Consider the following 19,327-nt stretch of genomic DNA (forward strand, 5'->3'; position numbering starts at 1 on the left):
CGGAGACAAAGAAAAACGGAAAAAGCGAAGACAGAAATTTTATCCCTTCTTGAATTTTATTCCCTTATTTTTAGATTGAAATAATTATCGCTGGAGATATTGTCGCTGTTTGTCCTTTTAAATTTCAGCTTCTTTGGTTCAAACTTTTCCCTTTATATTCCTTTTTTCAGAAAAATATATCTTGCTTTTATTACATTTTACATGTGGAAAATATAATGCAAATTTTCTTAGTGCTATCAATATTTTTCTGTTGTTGAGCTTAACACGAAATGTTCGAAAGAAGATACAGTTTTCAATCATTTGGAGCATATAATGATTGTTCTATGATTTGAAACCGAATGGAATGAATGATTTTTGAACCCATTTTGTTATTGGAACGCCATCTAGAAGTTTATTAGAAAAGTATCTACGTTATAAAACAGTCGATAATAGTTCCGACGTATGATAATTATTAAATTGATAAATTCATATCGCAACGTCAATAAATTTATTTATTTATTATAGGTATAATAATCTAGAAGTGTGTATTATAAATTTCAAAATTACATTTATATGGATTGTTCGTATTATTTTTACACGAATATTTTTCTGTAAACAATAATTTTCTGTAAATTATTATTAATTGAACACAATAGAGAATTAAAAAGTAATTAAAATATATATACTATATATTCCTAATAATCGAGAATATGGATTAAAATGGATTGAAATTTATATATATATATATTAAAGCCATTAATATATTAAATCCAATTGAATAAAAAAAACTTTTTTTATTTAATTAGATTTACTTGAATTCAACTAGATTGAAAAATTGCATTTCCTATTCAGAATTTTGAATTGAACAGTATTGACGATGCATAAAAAAGTTGATATTATTTTTAGATTTTTAGAAAAGCATAGAAATATATGTGTTCGCTCTTCATGCAATTTTTATAAATGAATAAAAGTGTATTCGGATTGAAAAGGATTTATTTTAACGTTCGCGCGAATACGTATTTCTGAAAATTTGAATTCAATCCATTCTCGTTTACTGGAACTGTAAGTAAAATTATCTTAAATATATCCCTGTTGAAAATTCTTGTAAATTTTTTTACCAGATTTTAAAAGAGTTGTACATGATCAATCAAGATTACTAAATGAACGTATATGATTATATAAGAGATCTTATATAATTTGTACATGAATCTCACCAGTAGTTTTTAATGACTTAGTAATCTGAAATGAATCGTATACGACGATTTATATCACAATGAAAAGATCTTGCCTTAACTCTATAAGAAACTCTTAAAATATAATTTCTTTACAGGATCTCTCTCTCATCCAAGAATATGGTATTAATTATGTGTGATTCCTAAGTGTTACATGAAAGATCATGTGTCAGTCTTAAAAAGTTATATAGTTACGAAATAATTTATTTTTTAAGTTGGTGCAGGAATCTGGCATGAATTGTACACAACGATTTATATTGTAATGAAAAGAGAGAGATTTTAATTACTTAAGCCTAATAAGATATTTTTAAGAAATAATTTCTTTACATGATCGTTCAAAAGTGACAAAGGTATCGATCATCCCAGTAAATGGAATTATTAAATGAACAGAAACTGGATTGAATATATGAAATGAAAAAAAATAAAGAAAAATTAAAACATTTGTTAGAATATTTATTAGAAGATGACTAAATATATTATCTGTCTTAATGAATTGATAAATTATAATTTCGCTATAATAACTGGCATAGGCTTTTTATGCTTCTTTCCCAAATTAATACCTAAATTCTAAGCAGAATCGTAAGGCTCGTAATATATTCCTGTAAGACTTGTAAGAATTTTCAAGTGCTTATACCTTTATACCAATATTTTTGCAGACAGCTTCTTACTAGCCATAAAATTTACAAGAAATCGCAGATATTTATGAATAATCGTACGTCTTACAATACATAATCGTAAAATTAGATTACTAGTATTATTATCTATCATAAGTTGTTATACAAGTTTTACGAGAACACATTACGAGTCTTACGATTCTGCTTAGAATTGACCCATTAGTTTGATTTAGTCGAAAAGCCGTTATTCAATTTGTATAAAAAGAATTAATTTTTAGCCAAAATGTATTCTTTTAAATCCCATTCAACTCCTTAAATGTCTATTTTATTTACTAGGATATGAGTAATAAATCACAAAAAATTCCAATAGTATTCTTGTAATATTTTCATAATGATACACCAGTTATATTCTTGCAAGATTCACGTTACATGCGCGCAAGATTCATGTAACATGCTTATAAGATTCATGTAACATGGGTGTAAGATTTATGCAAGATTCTTGATTTACTTGTAGGCATCGTATGCAATATATTCTTATACGATTTTGTATGTTCCTGTCCGAAATTCGTATGTGAAAATTTTCTTGGAAAATCTCACAAGAATTTTTCTTATAAGAATTTGCAACAGGGATAAGATCGCGTTTACGAATACCGTCAAAGGTTCTATGATTTTTTTAAGTATCTTGTATCTTGGTTTACGATATCTTTAAGGCATTATTTTAAAATATCTTAAAATATCAGATATTTCAACATATCTTTAAAATATGATATTTTGAACCTACACTTAGATATGTTCAAAATGAAGCTAATACTTATAATGATTCGAAAACTAATCGTTAACAAGGGAAAAATACAAGAGAAAAAATACAAGGAAAAAATACTTATAAGATCTATTTGCATAATTTCCATATAAGTAAAAGAAATAGTGTTTTTATTTATAATACTTACACCTTTATGAGCAAAAATCGGCCTTTTTTTAACATTCTCCTTCATACAAAGGATTTAATGTTTAAAATTACTACTTTCGGAATGTCACTTTGTCTCCTGAATTTCTGTGAGTTTGATTCTTTTTACACATGAGAAAACTATCTAGGATAAGATGGGAAATTTTTTTTTACTTTTTGAACCTATACGTGCCCAAAAGAGGCACTACGTTTGCAAAAATTTTCAACTTTCTAAAGTGAAAGTTTAAATTTTTTCCTACAAAATTGTTTTTTAAAAATGATTTTTTCTAAGAATTTTTCTTACTGAGTTATTGCAGGTTAAATAAGAAAAGCATTTTGACTTTGATTATTTATAACTATGTTAAAAATCATCGTATCGCATTCAAGAAACAGATTCTTAGATCTAAAACTTTATTTATACTATCATAATGTTATCATTATATTATCATAAAATTATCATTTATTGTATCATAATTTTTCATTTTTTATTATCATTTATCGTATTATCGTTTATCAGATTAATATATTTATTTTTATTATTACAATATTATCATTATTTTCATTACATTATCATAATATTATCATTACGTTATCATTATATTATCATTGTTTTATTATCACATTATCTATTTGTCTGGCTGCTTTTGTTTTTGACAAAACTAACATATCCTATGGAATATTTTAAGCTTGTATCTCATAAATTCAATGAAAAAATGTGTAGACAAAATCTTTATTAAATAATGTCAATTTTTTTTAGAATCACCCATGGAGTATAATTCTGGCAAATCTAATAGAATCTTCTAAAAAAATTTATACTTAATTGTTAAATATTTATTATATAAAATGTATATGTACACTCCTAAAATATATTGAAGTTAGAGTTAAAATAAATTTCAATATTTGCTTTATTTCTGAGCGCTTTAAATTAGGATCCCTCCTTAAATTAATACGCAGTGTACTCATAATCTGTTATTGACTATCGCATTCTGCTTCTTATCTTCGCAGTTAATCTACTCTTCTTCGATTCCTTAGTACATCAGCAAATCAGTTCCGACTCATCGACGCACAATAATAGATATTGAGAAACAATAACTTTCAAAGAATCATTGCACGGATCAAAGTCTCATAATCTATTGCCGATTATTACCTTTTCTCTCCTTGTCTATATAGATTCACGATTAATTAATTCATTCTTTTAAGTCTTTCAGTATGCTAAATCAGTTTCGATGAATACGAGGAACGAATATTAGTTCAGCGATGAAGTTGTTGCAAAATAATTATTTCCGCACAAAATATCTCTCATTATTATTGTCATCTCCATTAACAAAAACAGCCAAATTAGTAGATTTATGTTTACGTAGTAAAGGAAATTATTATGTGTTCTTCAAGACAAAAGTGAATAAAAAGTGAATAATCTTATTATATAAACACGGTAAGCGAATTATAAATTTATAATATCTTATTACTTTCTTATTACTATCTCATTACTATCATCTTTTTCTTCACTATTAATCCATTAATTCTCATAAGTTATTTTTAAACACGTTAGACAGAATTCGACAGAAAAGCTAACTGCGTGCATGATCCCTCCTATAAGAGTTTTATCAGTTAGCTTAATTTAGAATGTGAATAAGTTATTTTAGAATGTGAATAAGTTTCTCGAGTAACGTGTAGTTTTTATTCCAAAATATTGGAGTAAAATGGCCGATTAGGATAAGATATGCTACTTCAGAAATGTGATCTGAATAATTAATAAACAAAGATAAATGTCCCAGATAGCAAAGTGTTATTTGTTGTCATTTTGATATTAAAATGACGTCTTCGATCACAAGTCAAAAACATAATAAGTCAATTTGCTGGGATGAGTCTTGTATAGCCAATAGGCATAAAATCGATGCTTGTTCGAATAAAAGCGCGGAAGATACGGACTCGGCATGGACTTTGAGCGGTCAAAGATTGTTCCGTGGATGATACATAAGAGGTACTTTCCTGGGTGGTGGTGGCTGTAGATAAGTGGTGATTGTCCTGCCGGGGACATCGTACCTCAGTAATCAGTTTGAGCATAGCGCGGGATCGAGAAAGGAGTAACGGGAAGACAAAAAAAGAAGCAGATCAAGAAAATGTCTTTCGATCTGTTATTGGATTCACCCGGGCCCGAAGCTAAGGCTCTGGCCGAAAAAGAACTCAGGGAAACTGAGGAGAACGTAAAAAAAGGCATTGAAACTCTGAGGAAATATGTCGAAGGTTGGTGAATTTATCATTTTTTATAATTTAATTCTAAGATATATAAAACTTATTCGGAGACATTTCTATTTAAATTTGCAAAACCTTCATGTTCCTTCGTCTTTTCCAAAATTTTGTCAAAATATTATTTAGCTTCTTTGGCATACCTCTAAATGTACTTTGTATTTTTTTCTAAAAAGAAATATGCGCCTTTGTTACAAATTCGCTCTGTTGAGAATAAATACCGAAAAAAATGATTCTACTATGAACACAAAGGGATTGCAAAATGTAATTGTCAAATTTGTTTGCTGTATATAGTAAACAAATTTGACATATTTATTAGGAAGTTGTCAGGTCGATAGAAACATTGAGAAAATAGAATAAATATTTGTTACACCTGCAAATAATTTATATTTGCAAATGGAATTTGTCATTATGACACAGAATTAGCTTTTATAACAAATTTTTTTCTCTTCGTGAAGGAATAATGAATAAATAGAAAATAAAAAAAATTCATTTTTACAAGATATTCGAAAATCTTTCTATTTTATATTTATCTCTCTCTCTCTATCATTTCTTTATTCAAAATTTTTTTTAAGGATATTCAAGACTTTCTATTTCATATTTATTTATTATTCCTTCTTTTAAAATTTTTTATATATTTATAACGATTATTCATACAGTTAAAAGTTCTTATAATTAATTACATAATTATAGTAAGATTTTGCTGTATTTTACAAATATTATATAATAGAATAAATAAATTATTGTTTTAAAGATATTAGAGTTTAGAAGAAATGTAGTTGTAAATATTTCGAATAATAATTTTTTTGTTGAAAAAAGGGAAATAATAAAGAACTTTATTTTGTGTAACAGGATTTTATTTCGAGATTTTGAAAATTTGTCATAAATATAACTTAAAAATATAACTTAGATGCTAAAGTAAAACATCTATAAATTTACAAAAGAAAGGCAAAAATATTTTTGAATTCTATTCATTGCGTGTTTGTTAATAAATCATATACAATCTGTTACAAACTTTATCGTAAAATGAAAGATTAACTCATCAAAAGTTAACTACTTTTGTAAGTACTAGAGTAAGCTACAATCATACAAATACGGCTGTTTAATCGCAAAATGAATCAATTCGTTACATAAAGATATTGAAATTCAAATTCATCTTAACTAACATAATGGGAATGATCATTACGTATTCTGAAAATTATGAATAGACTTGTTTAACTTTGCGCAATAAACAGCATAGATTACCATACAGTACACTTTTTCTAAGGTATGATCTGGGAACGTCCATGGGATATAGAGATATCTTTTGGACGTAGTCCGTAGTTTGTAAGACATCCCTTAGAAGTCTGTGCTGCATGAGATTATCTCGAAAATTTCAAAAATTTGATGCAGACTCATGTCTCTGGAAAACTCTGTCTTCGTTTATTTACAAAAATTGGTATTATCGCATTATTATGCTCTCGTGTCTTACTTTGGCTGCGTTCAGTTTGGACGCTCACGCGCTTGAAGCGCTTAATCATCATTCTGTCTTTATTATTCATTAAACATAAAATAAGATAAGGATAGAATTGCTGAAAGCGCTGAAATCATCCAAACTAAAGGCAGTCTATATATCTATTATGTTCGTTTCCATATAGATTAACTTTAATCTTCGTTCAACTTAAAGGCGTCGCAAACATCCTATCATCTGTCGCAATGTTTCGCAATAGCCAATCAGAAGTGTCAATAGTAATTATTGATGCCTTCTGATTGATTATCACGAAATTTTGCGATTGGCGACGGAGTATTTGCAACACATTTTAGAACGCCTTTTACTCTTCATCTTTTTTTAACTTTTAGAAAAAAAGATGAATAAGTTGGAATTGATGTTAAAGTTAATTTATGTTGATAGAAACTGTCATTAACTGTTATCGTGTAAACATCGATCGAGTTTGTTCAAGTTTCTACTAAATAAATAATAAATAGATGACTATTAAATTAAAAAAAGCAGTAAACATCCGTCTTTAGCGAGTGAAGAAAAAACCGGTCAAACAAAGAGCCACTTGAAGTGTTCTTTCGCATGTAAACGAAACGAGTTATTCAGGGATTAAGAGTTTTCTTAATATTTTCTTATACTTAATGTTGCTTTAAGAAAATTATCGAGACTATTTGGACGACATAGAGCCGCTGAATAGATGTATTGAAAGATAATGTTGAGAGGTCAGAATTACGACGTATACTCCGATAATCTTGCTTTCTTTTATCTTTTCTCGCTACAGAACGCTCAACGGAGTCTAATTCATCTTCTTGAAGTTAAAGTTGAATTTTTTAAACCGCGTGACGTTGACTCTTCAAATTGCTACAGTACTTTTTATATATCAATACATAAAAATATTACAAAATATTTTATACGTAGAGGAAGGTCACCGATACTGACATAGGTCTCCTAAAGTGACATCCTCTTATTTCTTAGAAACTAACCTTTGCACTTTATTAATAAAGACGTGATTTGTTTAGCTAATTAAAGAAGTACAAACTCATAATTCATATATTTGTGGCTATTTCTATACCAAATCAGCTAAAAACAAATTCTATGAATCCGAGAAAAAAATTCTTACGATGTTCTTTTGCAAATTGCATAATTAAAATAATATAGTGACTGTTATTGGTTATTGATAATATTATGTCATTTTAAATATTTATAGTTTCATAAATTTTTTAGTTTTCTCTTTACAGAATAGGATATATCTTTATTTATAGAATAGGAATGTTGGGGCACACACACACACAATATATATATATATATATATTATTGTCTACTATGTCAATTTTGGAGCCCATTTTGTCAGACGCTTATTTTTGCATAATTTACGAAAAACTTAATTATTGCAAAACAGCATTATTGTAAACAGTATTATAAAAACTACTTATACTATCTGATAGAAGACACCTTTTAGTTTGTATTTATGTTTTTGATATTGTATTTTTGTCTTTTGTTTAAGAAATATTGTCTAAAAATAAAGTAGTATGTCGATATCGGTGACCTTCCTCTACTTCGAGCTTATACGTATTTAGATCGCAAAACATTTCAAGTTTAATCATTTGGTTTTCTAATCGAATGAAAAATAAAAAGTAATTATTAATTATTGAAACTCAGTTGCGCACTCGCGTTATCATTGAATAAAAAATAAAAAAGCAATGTTGTTTAACACGTTTTTGCAAAAAAAATTGATGTGAATATTCAAAAGTAAATATATAACGAGTATATTACTTATATTTTTTATGTAACTTTATTTTTTTAGTTATAATTACATAAAGCTGTTTTGAATAAACATTACGTGTTACGAATGGACAGTGTAGACCTTGTAACAGATGTGCACAGAAGATATATGTTGAAAATATATATTTAGTATTATATTAGTATATCACATATATTATATCACAAATACGCAATTGGGAGATAAAGAAATCTGTTTGATACTGTGGTCGATGCAAGAGTCAAGTGCACCTTGACTCTTGGACATGTGAAAGAATAGTAGTTGTACACGTGATATCGCGTCGTTTGAGTGCGGCTTTAAGGACCTTTCAAGTCGGTAGATATGATTCTTGAAGACCCCTTCAGAAAATTTGTACTTGTTCACTGAAATAAAATATCTCGAGTTTACACGGAGCTGTGTATCAGGTTGTTGAATTTGGAGACGCACAACGTTTATTGCGCAATAAATTCGGCTGCACGATATGATTCAATTGCACGATAAGCTATAAGATATCTAATTTTATTAATTGGTAATTGAACAACATTTTGTATTCGTTGCTATGCGAATATTATTGAGCACATATTCATAGTTTATGAACGTCATCCCTGGGAATAAAGTTTGTTTATAAATTTATACATACATACATAAGTATATGTAATTATACACATATAAAATATGTCCATATATAATATATTTTTCCGTTGTTATATAATTTCTGTTTGTATGTACAAGAAAATTAATAGATGATAAAAAAAAATAAAGAATAATTGAAAACTTTTTTTATTGTTTTTTGTATAAAAGATGAATTGTAAAGAAAGGAAAAATATCCACATATACATATGTATATACGTATAAAAATAATAATTGTGTAGTAAAAAAGAGTGTTATATGTTTCACATGAGAAATATGTATTTTTCTGACATCCTAAATGATTCATCTCATTATTCTACGTATAAAAGTATTAAGGTACCAAAAATAAAAAGTTTATAAGATATTTTTATTTCATGTCGAAATGTAAATGTGTTAGAATAAAATACAAAACATCTCATAAACTATTAATTTTTTGCTCTTTAATATATACAAAATAACTGGAAGAATATTAGGTTAAAAAATCATATACAATTTTGTTAAAAAAACCTTGAAACTTTCGAAACGTTTCTACTTATAAAAAAATATATGTATACTATGTAATAATCCCCTTGAAGTCATGCAACCTTTGTAGAGAACAATTTTCTATAATATACAACGTTAACTTATAAGTTCCTTGAAGGTGCGCAAATTAGGTTCGACTTATATATAGAATATTGTATATAATGTAATTTTAATTCTTGTAAGGAAAAAGAAGTCATTTCTTATAATATTTTTTAATTTTTCTTTTTTATTATTTTTTCTGTATGTATATGAATAGAGATTATGTTTAAAAAAATAAAACGTATATGGACATATTATACGTATAATAATAAAATTATATCCATTTTTATGAAAAATTTTTTATCGGGTTTACAAATTTTTTGGTCTGTCATCCTTCACCGGCACTACATATTCGTGTGCTTAAGCATCTGTTTAAACTTGAAATAGAGAATAAATGTGGCGGCTGTCACGTGCAATTTCCCTAATAAGGAGTACGACGTAATTTTGCTTTAAGAATGGGCATCGTGACCTCGCACGCAAAGTCGCCCCTAAGTGATTCATGACTTTTATATCATTGAAATGTGAGATGATTAGAAATCGGCTAGAATTAATGGATTTTATATATCGACGCTTGAGCCGTAGAAGATGCTATATCGAGAAAAACATGAAGAAAGATCTATGTCAAAAAAATAATGAAAAGCGGTCTATTTCGCGCGAGGCGTGAAGACCGATCTATGTCGGAATGCGTGCAAAGTACGGTTTATATCGAGAAAAACTTGAAGTACGGTTTAAGTCGTATGAAATTGAAAAAGAGTTTATATAGCGCAATATTTACTACTCATAAATTACGCAAATTTAATTACGGAAAATTAAATAATAGATGAATGAGTGCGAGAAATAGGATTGAAAATCAAGATGATTCCCGTCCTCAGTCATGTCACTATAAAATTTATGAAAAGAAAATATTGCGCTATATAGACTTTTCTTCTTAATTTCTTGACATAGATCTTTCTTCATGTTTTTCTCGATATACTTTTCACGGTTCAAGCGTCAATATTGTTTGTAATTTTAATGATTAATAATTGCAAACCAGGTTCGTTCATTATTTTATTTTTAATCATTCATTCTCGTTCTCTCTCTCTCAAAAGTCCGCGCACTGTAACTTTGTTGATTATGGTGACACAAGCGATTGACTATGTACCTTGATCAAGAAGTATATTTTGATAACGTGACAGAACGATACAAAGTCCGATGATTCTGACAGATAAGAGAAATGATCAGCTAGCGATGAATCATGAATCGTCATTGTGTTAGAAAGACATGCACATTCATGTCATCAGCAAGGATGTTGAGTTGAATATTTGTAATGATATAGATATCATTGTAATTGAAAATAGAATACAATGAAGTCATAATGTAATGTAATATAATATATGATAAGAAAAAAAAATATTTTCAATGATGTCGAGATTATAACTATTTTGAACGATTTATTATAACAATTTAGTTCGTTAAATTAAAAAGTTTATAGCTAATTTTACAAGCAAAGTGACATCGATGTTTTTATATCTTTAGCTCGTTTTATATATCACTGATAATCGTTGAAGTTAATAAAACTATTACTTCTGTTCCAGAGGACAAAACAATTAATTTTTGTACCGACGATGATTTCCTCATGATTTTCCTTCGGGCTTGTAAATTTTATCCGGAGAGTGCGTTCGAACTAATGAAACGAGTCGCAGACTTCAAGGTGAAACACGCAGCCCTGTTGCATAATCTAATGCCGGAAGACGAAAAGGAGACTTTCATTCAAAACAATATTGTTAATATTTTCAAACACAGAGATCACAAAAATCGTAGAATAATGTTAGTAAATTGCGGTAAACTCTGGGATCCGTCAAAAGTCTCCAGCGATCAAATTTTTCGCGTATTCTACTTGATACATGAATTAGCCATGCTGGAACCAGAAACACAGGTACGAATAAAATATTGCAATTACTAATTATGCCTCTTACACACAGGAATTAATTAAATAATTAAATTATTTACAGTTAGATTAGCTTTAAACACAAATGTAAATGTGTTACAATATTAGTTGTAAAAAATATGAAAGAAATTTAGATTAAATTAGATATTTCTTCTTTTGCATGTACGAGAGTCGTCTGAAAAGTTTTGAGCCTAACATAGAAACAAGTAATTTTTCGGTCAAATTCAATTTTATTTTTCCACATAGTCTTCTTTTAAGTCGATACATTTTTTCCAGCGATGCTCCCACCCCTTTAATCCATTCAAATAATACTGAGCGTCTTGCTTTGCAAAATAGGCGTCTATATACGGATGCGATGACCTAAAATTTCTGTCCTCCGAGTCAAACTTTGAGCCTAGGAAACAGAAAAAAGTTGCTGGGGGCCAGATCTGGTGAATACGGTGGATAGTCAATTAATTCGAACCGCAATTCGTGAATTTTTATCATAGCGACTACTGATATTCGATTTTTTCCATTTTTACAAAAACATTGACATTGACTGGCACAAATGACTGTCAAACAACAACTAAGCGCCGGAAGTAGCTACAATTTTCGCAGGTATCTTTCGAAGTATGTACGATTATTTGACGAGTAATGTCATCTTCATGTTAAGGCTCAAAACTTTTCAGACGACCTATGTACAAATCTTCGTGTATCATAAATTATTACTATACAAAAATGAATCACTGTTATGGATATCTATGCGTGTATATAATCAAGTTGAACGTGTCATAACTCACGATCAGCATAATTTCATAATTGCCTTGACTATGCAAAAAAGGAGCTTAAATTTTCGCAATTATTATCAGAGGAGATAAAATTGTATACAATATTGACGGCATTACATGTAATTACAAAGTTAAATTTACATATGCTAATTAAATTTAGCTAGTAATAATAAACTATTTAAATTTTCACAAAGTTAAGTATCTTATTTAATTCAGACGTAAGCATGAGGCGTAAATGCACTTTTCTCGATTGATACGATTTAACGAATATTCCAATATCAATGTAAGAGAAAAATGAGAGAGAAATAAAAAAGTAAGAGGAAAAAAAAATATTAAGCTTTTTCTTGTCAAAATAAGAATTCTTGTCAAAAAATATCAAAATTATTAAATAATGAACATTCCAAAATAGTTCTTTAAATTATTTAATTACAAATGTGTTTAATTAAATAAGAAAATTCTTATACTTGATCAAAGAGAATCTTAATGCTTACCTGAATATTTTTGTGTGATTTTATATACATATCTGATTCTGCAATCTGCGCGCCGAAATTTTTTTTGGCTTTGAAAGGTAATCATGAGTAGAATCAGATCAGTAATAATATCACTTATTAAATTGACGAACAATTTAATAATTTTGATGCTAATAAGCATCGTTATAATAATATTAATAATTAAGTGTTAATGAGAATCTTAAATCTGCAAATATTTTTTTTACAAGTGTGTTTATTCTTTTTTCTTAGATATTTGGTAGTGTGGTGATAATGGATTTCGATGGGCTCTCTATGAAACAAATCACGGGAATGTCACCATCTTTCAGCATGAAACTCCTTAGTTTTATTCAGGACGCAATGCCACTGCGTTTGAAGGAGGTTAGTATTAATACAATAGATAAATAAAACTACACAAAATTACTTTGCGAAAAGAAGAAGTTATCTATTTTTACATTTTGCAATACGTAGATTAAGTATTGATGACAATAAATATTATGTAATGTAATCGGCCCGTACAATAATCTGTCCAGATTTTCTGATTTTTTTCTCATTTTTTGCTGAATCCAAGATTAAACTGATGATCAGATTCAAAAGAGGAAACATTTCTAAATATTAAAAAAAATATATAACATATTTGATATATTTAAAATATTTACATGAGCATTTAAATCATATTCACGTATTCAATATGATCTAAATGCTACTCTTTCTTAAAATCTTTATAAAATTAATAACTATTTCTTGGTAGCTATAGAAAGCAATTACTTAGGTATCTACGAAATATTACATCATGACTACGACGTTTTGCATTTTGTTTTATTGACAATAACAGAATGATTAAATTGAGCAATAAACATGCAATTGAGTCAAACAGACAGCCTGTATGACTTACTAATCTTATCTATTAAATTCACCTTTATATAATTACACACGAATAGCGAGTAGGGCATATTAGGTATTAGGTCATAGAATCCGGTTATCTTACTTGCTTGTTTTATTTGTGACTTATATGATAGTAACCGTTTTACATCCTCGTAAATCAATATTATTGTCTAAAAAAATTATATCTATATTCTTATTTTATATTATATATAGATATTATATATATATATATAGTATATATTTCTAATTAAATAATTATGTTGCACATTCTAATTACATTTGATATTTATTTAGATTCACTTTGTGAAACAACCGTTCCTGTTTAAAATGGTGTGGCAAATGTTCAAACCTTTCGTTCGGGAGAAATTGAAGAATCGCATGTTCTTCCATGGTTCTAAGATGTCTTCCTTCCACGCTTACATCCCACCGAGTCATTTGCCGAAAAACTACGATGGTGAATTGCCAAAAATAGATTATACAGGTGCCGATTGGTATCCAACAGTAATGTCTCATATAGATACGTTTAAAGGTATGAAATAAATTAATAAAAGAAAAATATACATAAATATATATATATATTGTATATATATATGTGATGATTATATAAAGTACTTCTGTAGCTTTAAACTTTTATAGCTTTTGTTTTGTGCATGATAAAATTAATTTCATATCGAGACATGATATATATTATCTCGATTATACAAATAATTATACAAATATAGTTGATTTTAAAAAATATCTCGAATTATATAGAGATGCATATCAGTCCTAGAAATTATCTAAAGAATAAAATTTTACTGAATAAAAATAAGCAATAGTTTTAATACGTTTTCATTAAAAGAAATCTGATAATATTAAATTTGATCATAAATGTGGTACAAGATTAGTCCATTTTTTAACTATCAATTAGAAAAATTTTTATAAAATTACTTTTAATACATACTAAATTTTACTAAATTGCAATTATAATGTTTTCATAGAATAAGTTTATTATGCCTACAACAAAAGTCATAAAAGTTAAAACTGCAATACACCCACACACATACATACGTAATTGATATATCTATCTGTTTATTTTACAGAGTGGAACACTTACGGATACGTAAAGAACAAATAAGCTGAACTTTCATCAAAGATTGTTGTAGATATTATTAAATTTTTTGAAATTCAAGTGAATTCTCGATTTATGGGTAATTTAATATATTGTGTATATAATATTTCAAAAGTATAATACATGTGTACATATATATTTTACATATTCTTTTTAGAAACGGAACTATTTTGTATTTGTGTGTATATATATATATATATAATTCTGTTAATAATAAAAAATTGACGAACGAAAAATATAATAGCATGGAAATTGTTATAATATTGCATTTTTAGTGAAAATTAATTCGTAATTCATAAATTTGAAACTTGAATTGTGTTAGCGGATGTGTTACTAAAGTACGTTTTATATGTATCAGACGTTGTTATACAATATTTCATATTATGTGTAATATATGTAATACTATAGTTACACAGTATAATCCGTATTATGTTGTAATATTTGTATTATTATTATTATTATTATTAATATTGATATTTGTAAAAAAAACGAGAGAATTTTTATTATTATTATGTATCAAATAATGTTTTACAAATGGTCTATTTATTTTAAAATACTACACAAATTTTTTTGTTTGTTGTTTCAACTGCAAATTTATTTCCATTCTAATTTTATTATAACCAAAGTGCAAATATTTTATAAATTTTATGTACACAGCTTTTATCTCTATGTGTATGAAAGCTAATAAAAGTAAATATTATTACTTTTATTCTTTCTGAATGATATTTAATCCTTTCATTTGAAAATTGTTAAACAGCTACAAAAATATTTGTTTACATTTTTGTTTACATACATACATGATAATTATTATGCATGAAAATTATTTTTATTTACAAAAACACTGACATCGACTAGCACAAATGATTGTCAAACAACAACTGAACGTCCAAAATGGTTATAATTTTCACAGATATCTTTCAAAACATGTATGTACGATTGTTGTACCAAAATGGGTTTTGACGAGTAATGCCATTTTTATGTTGAAGCTTAAAACTTTTAGACCCTCGTTCTTTGTATAAATTTGGTTTGATACCGCGAATAGATAATTTTCCAGTCATATACATGTAATTTCCATGTAAAATTACATGCATTTTTTTCAGTGTACATTCTCGATTGCACACACCATGATTCACATCGACCGGTACCTAGTAATTTTTTACTGCTTTACTAATTAGAATGTTTTATATTAAATTGGCTAATTGATTAATTAGCGATGTACGCAAGATGTGCGCAATCGGAGCCCTCTCCCCTTTAACATTGTGTAACATTAAATTTAAAAATTCCGGAAACCGCACATATAATATGAAACTTACAACCCATTTGATTGAATGCACTTAGTGCGTACTGATGCACGTTAAGGAAGAAAAACATGGTAATTTGCTATTAAACTCCTAATGGGATTCAATTATTCATTATATTTTTATAAATAGCTATGCAATGCTGTAAAAACAATTGACGGTTTCTGATTAGTCCTTATGCAAGTACAATACAGAATAAATCATAATAATATCATAAGGACATTATCATGACCCATATTTGTTACCTAAGTTTATTTTTAAATAATAAATATCGTTATGATAACGTCCGATCATATCATTTTGGCTTAATTATGATTCTGTGTTCTACTTGGGTATTTAATGTTATTATTCATTTAATTTTAAACGACACGTCATGACGAACTGACACGATGCTATAATCTGAGGAACGACATGTTTTAATTTTATATCATAATTTTTAAAATTGTGAATCAATGTTTCTGAACTTCGTTTTTTGTTTCCCATTGAGCGTATTGATTACTGCATTTCTGCCAATCTGCAAGTGACTTGCTCTCAATGGAGCTCTCAATTTTATATTTCTGTTTTTCTTTGAAGATGACTTCAAAGTGAGCCGAAATGTTCAATACAATGAATGAAGATAACCATTACAACTCCTGAATATTATTTGCATCTCCTAACTCTTCGCTCTTACATCAGCGTTTAACCCTCATTAGCTTTATCTGAATTTCTATTTTATTGTTATTTATTTAATGTTATTGAATGTTCAACGGTATTACGAATTGTTTGAGGTAGTACAGTAGACTGTCGTATAACGTGTACTTAGACAACGCGGTTTCCAATAATGTTTGTGGCAACCCTCAATTACGCAGTAAATTACCTTCATATTATATGGTTCTTTTTTAAATTGTGGCTTAGTACGGTCAGTTCATTGCTGTTGCAATTATTTTAGATTTTTGCGATAAAATTATTTCTGAAGGAAGGAACAATTTTGCTACATCTAAAATTTTAGCTTAGATACAGATTCGAAAATAATTTTTATTGGACTATTAAAATAATTATTATATATGTAGGACGCAAGCATAATAAACGAGCAATGTTGCAAAAGTTTTGTCATTTTAGCAACCAGCTTGATCATTCTACATAATTATTTCGATGGTTCAACAAAATTATTTTCAGATTTCTACGTTTTTTACAAGTCCAAAAAATGTGTATCATTTAATTTAGATTTTTATAATTCGGAGCTTGTCTTAAACGTTATATTAGGATTTATTCCCATACAGCACACTTTATTCCACAGATCTTCCTGAGAACTTCTGGGATGTTCTTTAGAATGTCCCTTGAAAATTTTTGCTTTTATTTAACACTGTTTATTTATGTCAAGCACAAGATTCTATATAACTTACTTTGACTATAATTACTTGTAATCCGCATATCTGTAATAATAAGATAATACTTTCTTCATTACGCAAATGTGACCGATTCGTATACGTGAGGCATTTATGAATACGATTTCCATATGATTATAATGAATACAATACAATTTAATCATAATACTGTACTTACGACGAGGAAAGTTGTAGAAATGTTTGTTACGTTTATAAAAAATTTTAACAGTTTTACTGCGTGATTCGAAAATATTCTACTCGTATTGAATCCAAACGTTGAAACATTGTCAATATCCGGTTCAAGAGGCCAGTCTGTTGATTAAAATTCATGACTTGTCAACGTGGCCTAGACCTCTATCAATATTCGATTGTATCTATTAATTGCGTTCAAAATATCTCTATTTTGTTATACATATATACATATAAATATATATACTTATATACTCGTATAACATAATTTAATAGTAAATCACATTATAATAAATTTCAAATATGATGTTAAAGGCTGTTTTTTTTCTGATTTGTCACTTGATCACCAGGACTTAAAATTATTTAACAATCTACTAACATACGAAACAGTTTGAATATGAATTATAAACAGCTCGAATCGTTTGAATTCTTCCTGGGAGTAAATAAATCAACAATTCAATAATAAATTCAAATAAAAGAGATATTCTCAATATCCCCCCCCGTCGTGATTTGATTTTTTTCTTTTACATCGTTAAATTTTGCGACACCATTTCCTATATCATAGATATGTATTTTAATATCTAACTGTTCAAAGTTGGATTAAATTTTAGTATTTTAATCTTTGAACGTTAAATTTTTTTTCCCCATTGTTTCATTAAATGTTATAATGTGTAGATCCAATTAGTTTGAGCTTATGTGTATTTGTATGTATATTCTTGTTGTATGTGCCTTCTATATTTAGTTCTCTTTTTTTTGTTCTGCATCCTGTTTCTTGCAAACAAAGAGAATATCGGAGCGGTAACCTTGGCTCCATCTTTTCATATATATCACCATTTTAAATACTTCATTCACTTTGTTCTCTTTGTAATTATTAAACTTGTTCAGAATTCAATCTTGTACAGAAGCGTACATAATGTTATTATTATTAAGTGTTATAAAAGAAAAAGACAAATATAAAATAATTATTCTTATTTGCGATGAATACTATTTTTTCCTTGAATTGTCCTTAATTATTTAAATTGTTATTGCGTTGATTGTTGTAAATTAATTATACAGTTTAAGGACATGTATTACACATGTTTACAAACTAATGAAGACATTATAAAAAATTATACATTGTTTTAGATTGTATTTAAAAATAAAACAAAATGAAATATTTAGCGACGATTTAAAACTTGCAGAATCCAAAATTATTTTAAAATACTTTAATACTGTATTTAAAATAACGTAAAGTTATATTGCAATATACAGGTTAGTAATTCTTTTATTGCAATGAAATTTTGTATAAATCATTTTGAGTACGTACTCAAAACATTTATGTAAAACAATTAAATTTTTTGTCATTGAAATTTTGAATTTTGATGTTATAACAATAAAAAAATAATAAATAATGTAAATAAACTATAAAAAAGAGTTATTCAATAAGAACGCTATAAAGATAACTTTCATATCTATGGAGTTTATTTAAAATATTAATACAAATATTAATACATTGTAAAAATTGTGCAATGCATCCTTAACCATTAGTTCCACTCAAAGCTCAGACGTTTTCATTTCAAGACAGCTCGACCGCGCGATTTCTTCAAATCTGCGTAAGAGAATCTTGACTCAAGCTTGACTTGATATCGTCAGAAGTTTTATTAATATACTGAAATGTTTTAGCAGTAGTCATTTTTGTAATTTTTCATACATGTAATTTATGTGCATATAAAGTTTCTTTTTAAATAAATGTAATTATCTTGATAACATTATTTGCACCGAATAATCACACGTTCCGCACCGTCATATAAAGGTGGGGAAGACTTGTGGCTTTCAAACAGTTCTGACTGGATTGTTTCACAGTTCTCATTGGCGAT

The 19,327-nt window shown here is 27.7% G+C and overlaps 1 protein-coding gene across 1 annotated transcript; it reads left to right on the forward strand.

Annotated features, from left to right (window-relative positions):
• The first annotated feature begins 4,654 nt into the window (after positions 1 to 4,654).
• Positions 4,655 to 14,717, forward strand: LOC108731304 (retinaldehyde-binding protein 1). The gene is made up of 5 exons (XM_018461562.1): positions 4,655 to 5,012; positions 11,017 to 11,357; positions 12,877 to 13,005; positions 13,804 to 14,038; positions 14,592 to 14,717. Exons 1-5 carry the CDS (start codon positions 4,889 to 4,891, stop codon positions 14,624 to 14,626), a joined length of 864 nt encoding a protein of 287 aa, XP_018317064.1. The 5' UTR covers positions 4,655 to 4,888; the 3' UTR covers positions 14,627 to 14,717.
• The last annotated feature ends 4,610 nt before the right edge of the window (positions 14,718 to 19,327 follow it).

The sequence above is a fragment of the Mycetomoellerius zeteki genome, unplaced genomic scaffold (assembly GCF_001594055.1).
Source record: "Mycetomoellerius zeteki isolate Tzet28-1 unplaced genomic scaffold, Tzet1.0 scaffold124, whole genome shotgun sequence".
In the NCBI taxonomy this organism is placed as follows: Eukaryota; Metazoa; Arthropoda; class Insecta; order Hymenoptera; family Formicidae; genus Mycetomoellerius; species Mycetomoellerius zeteki.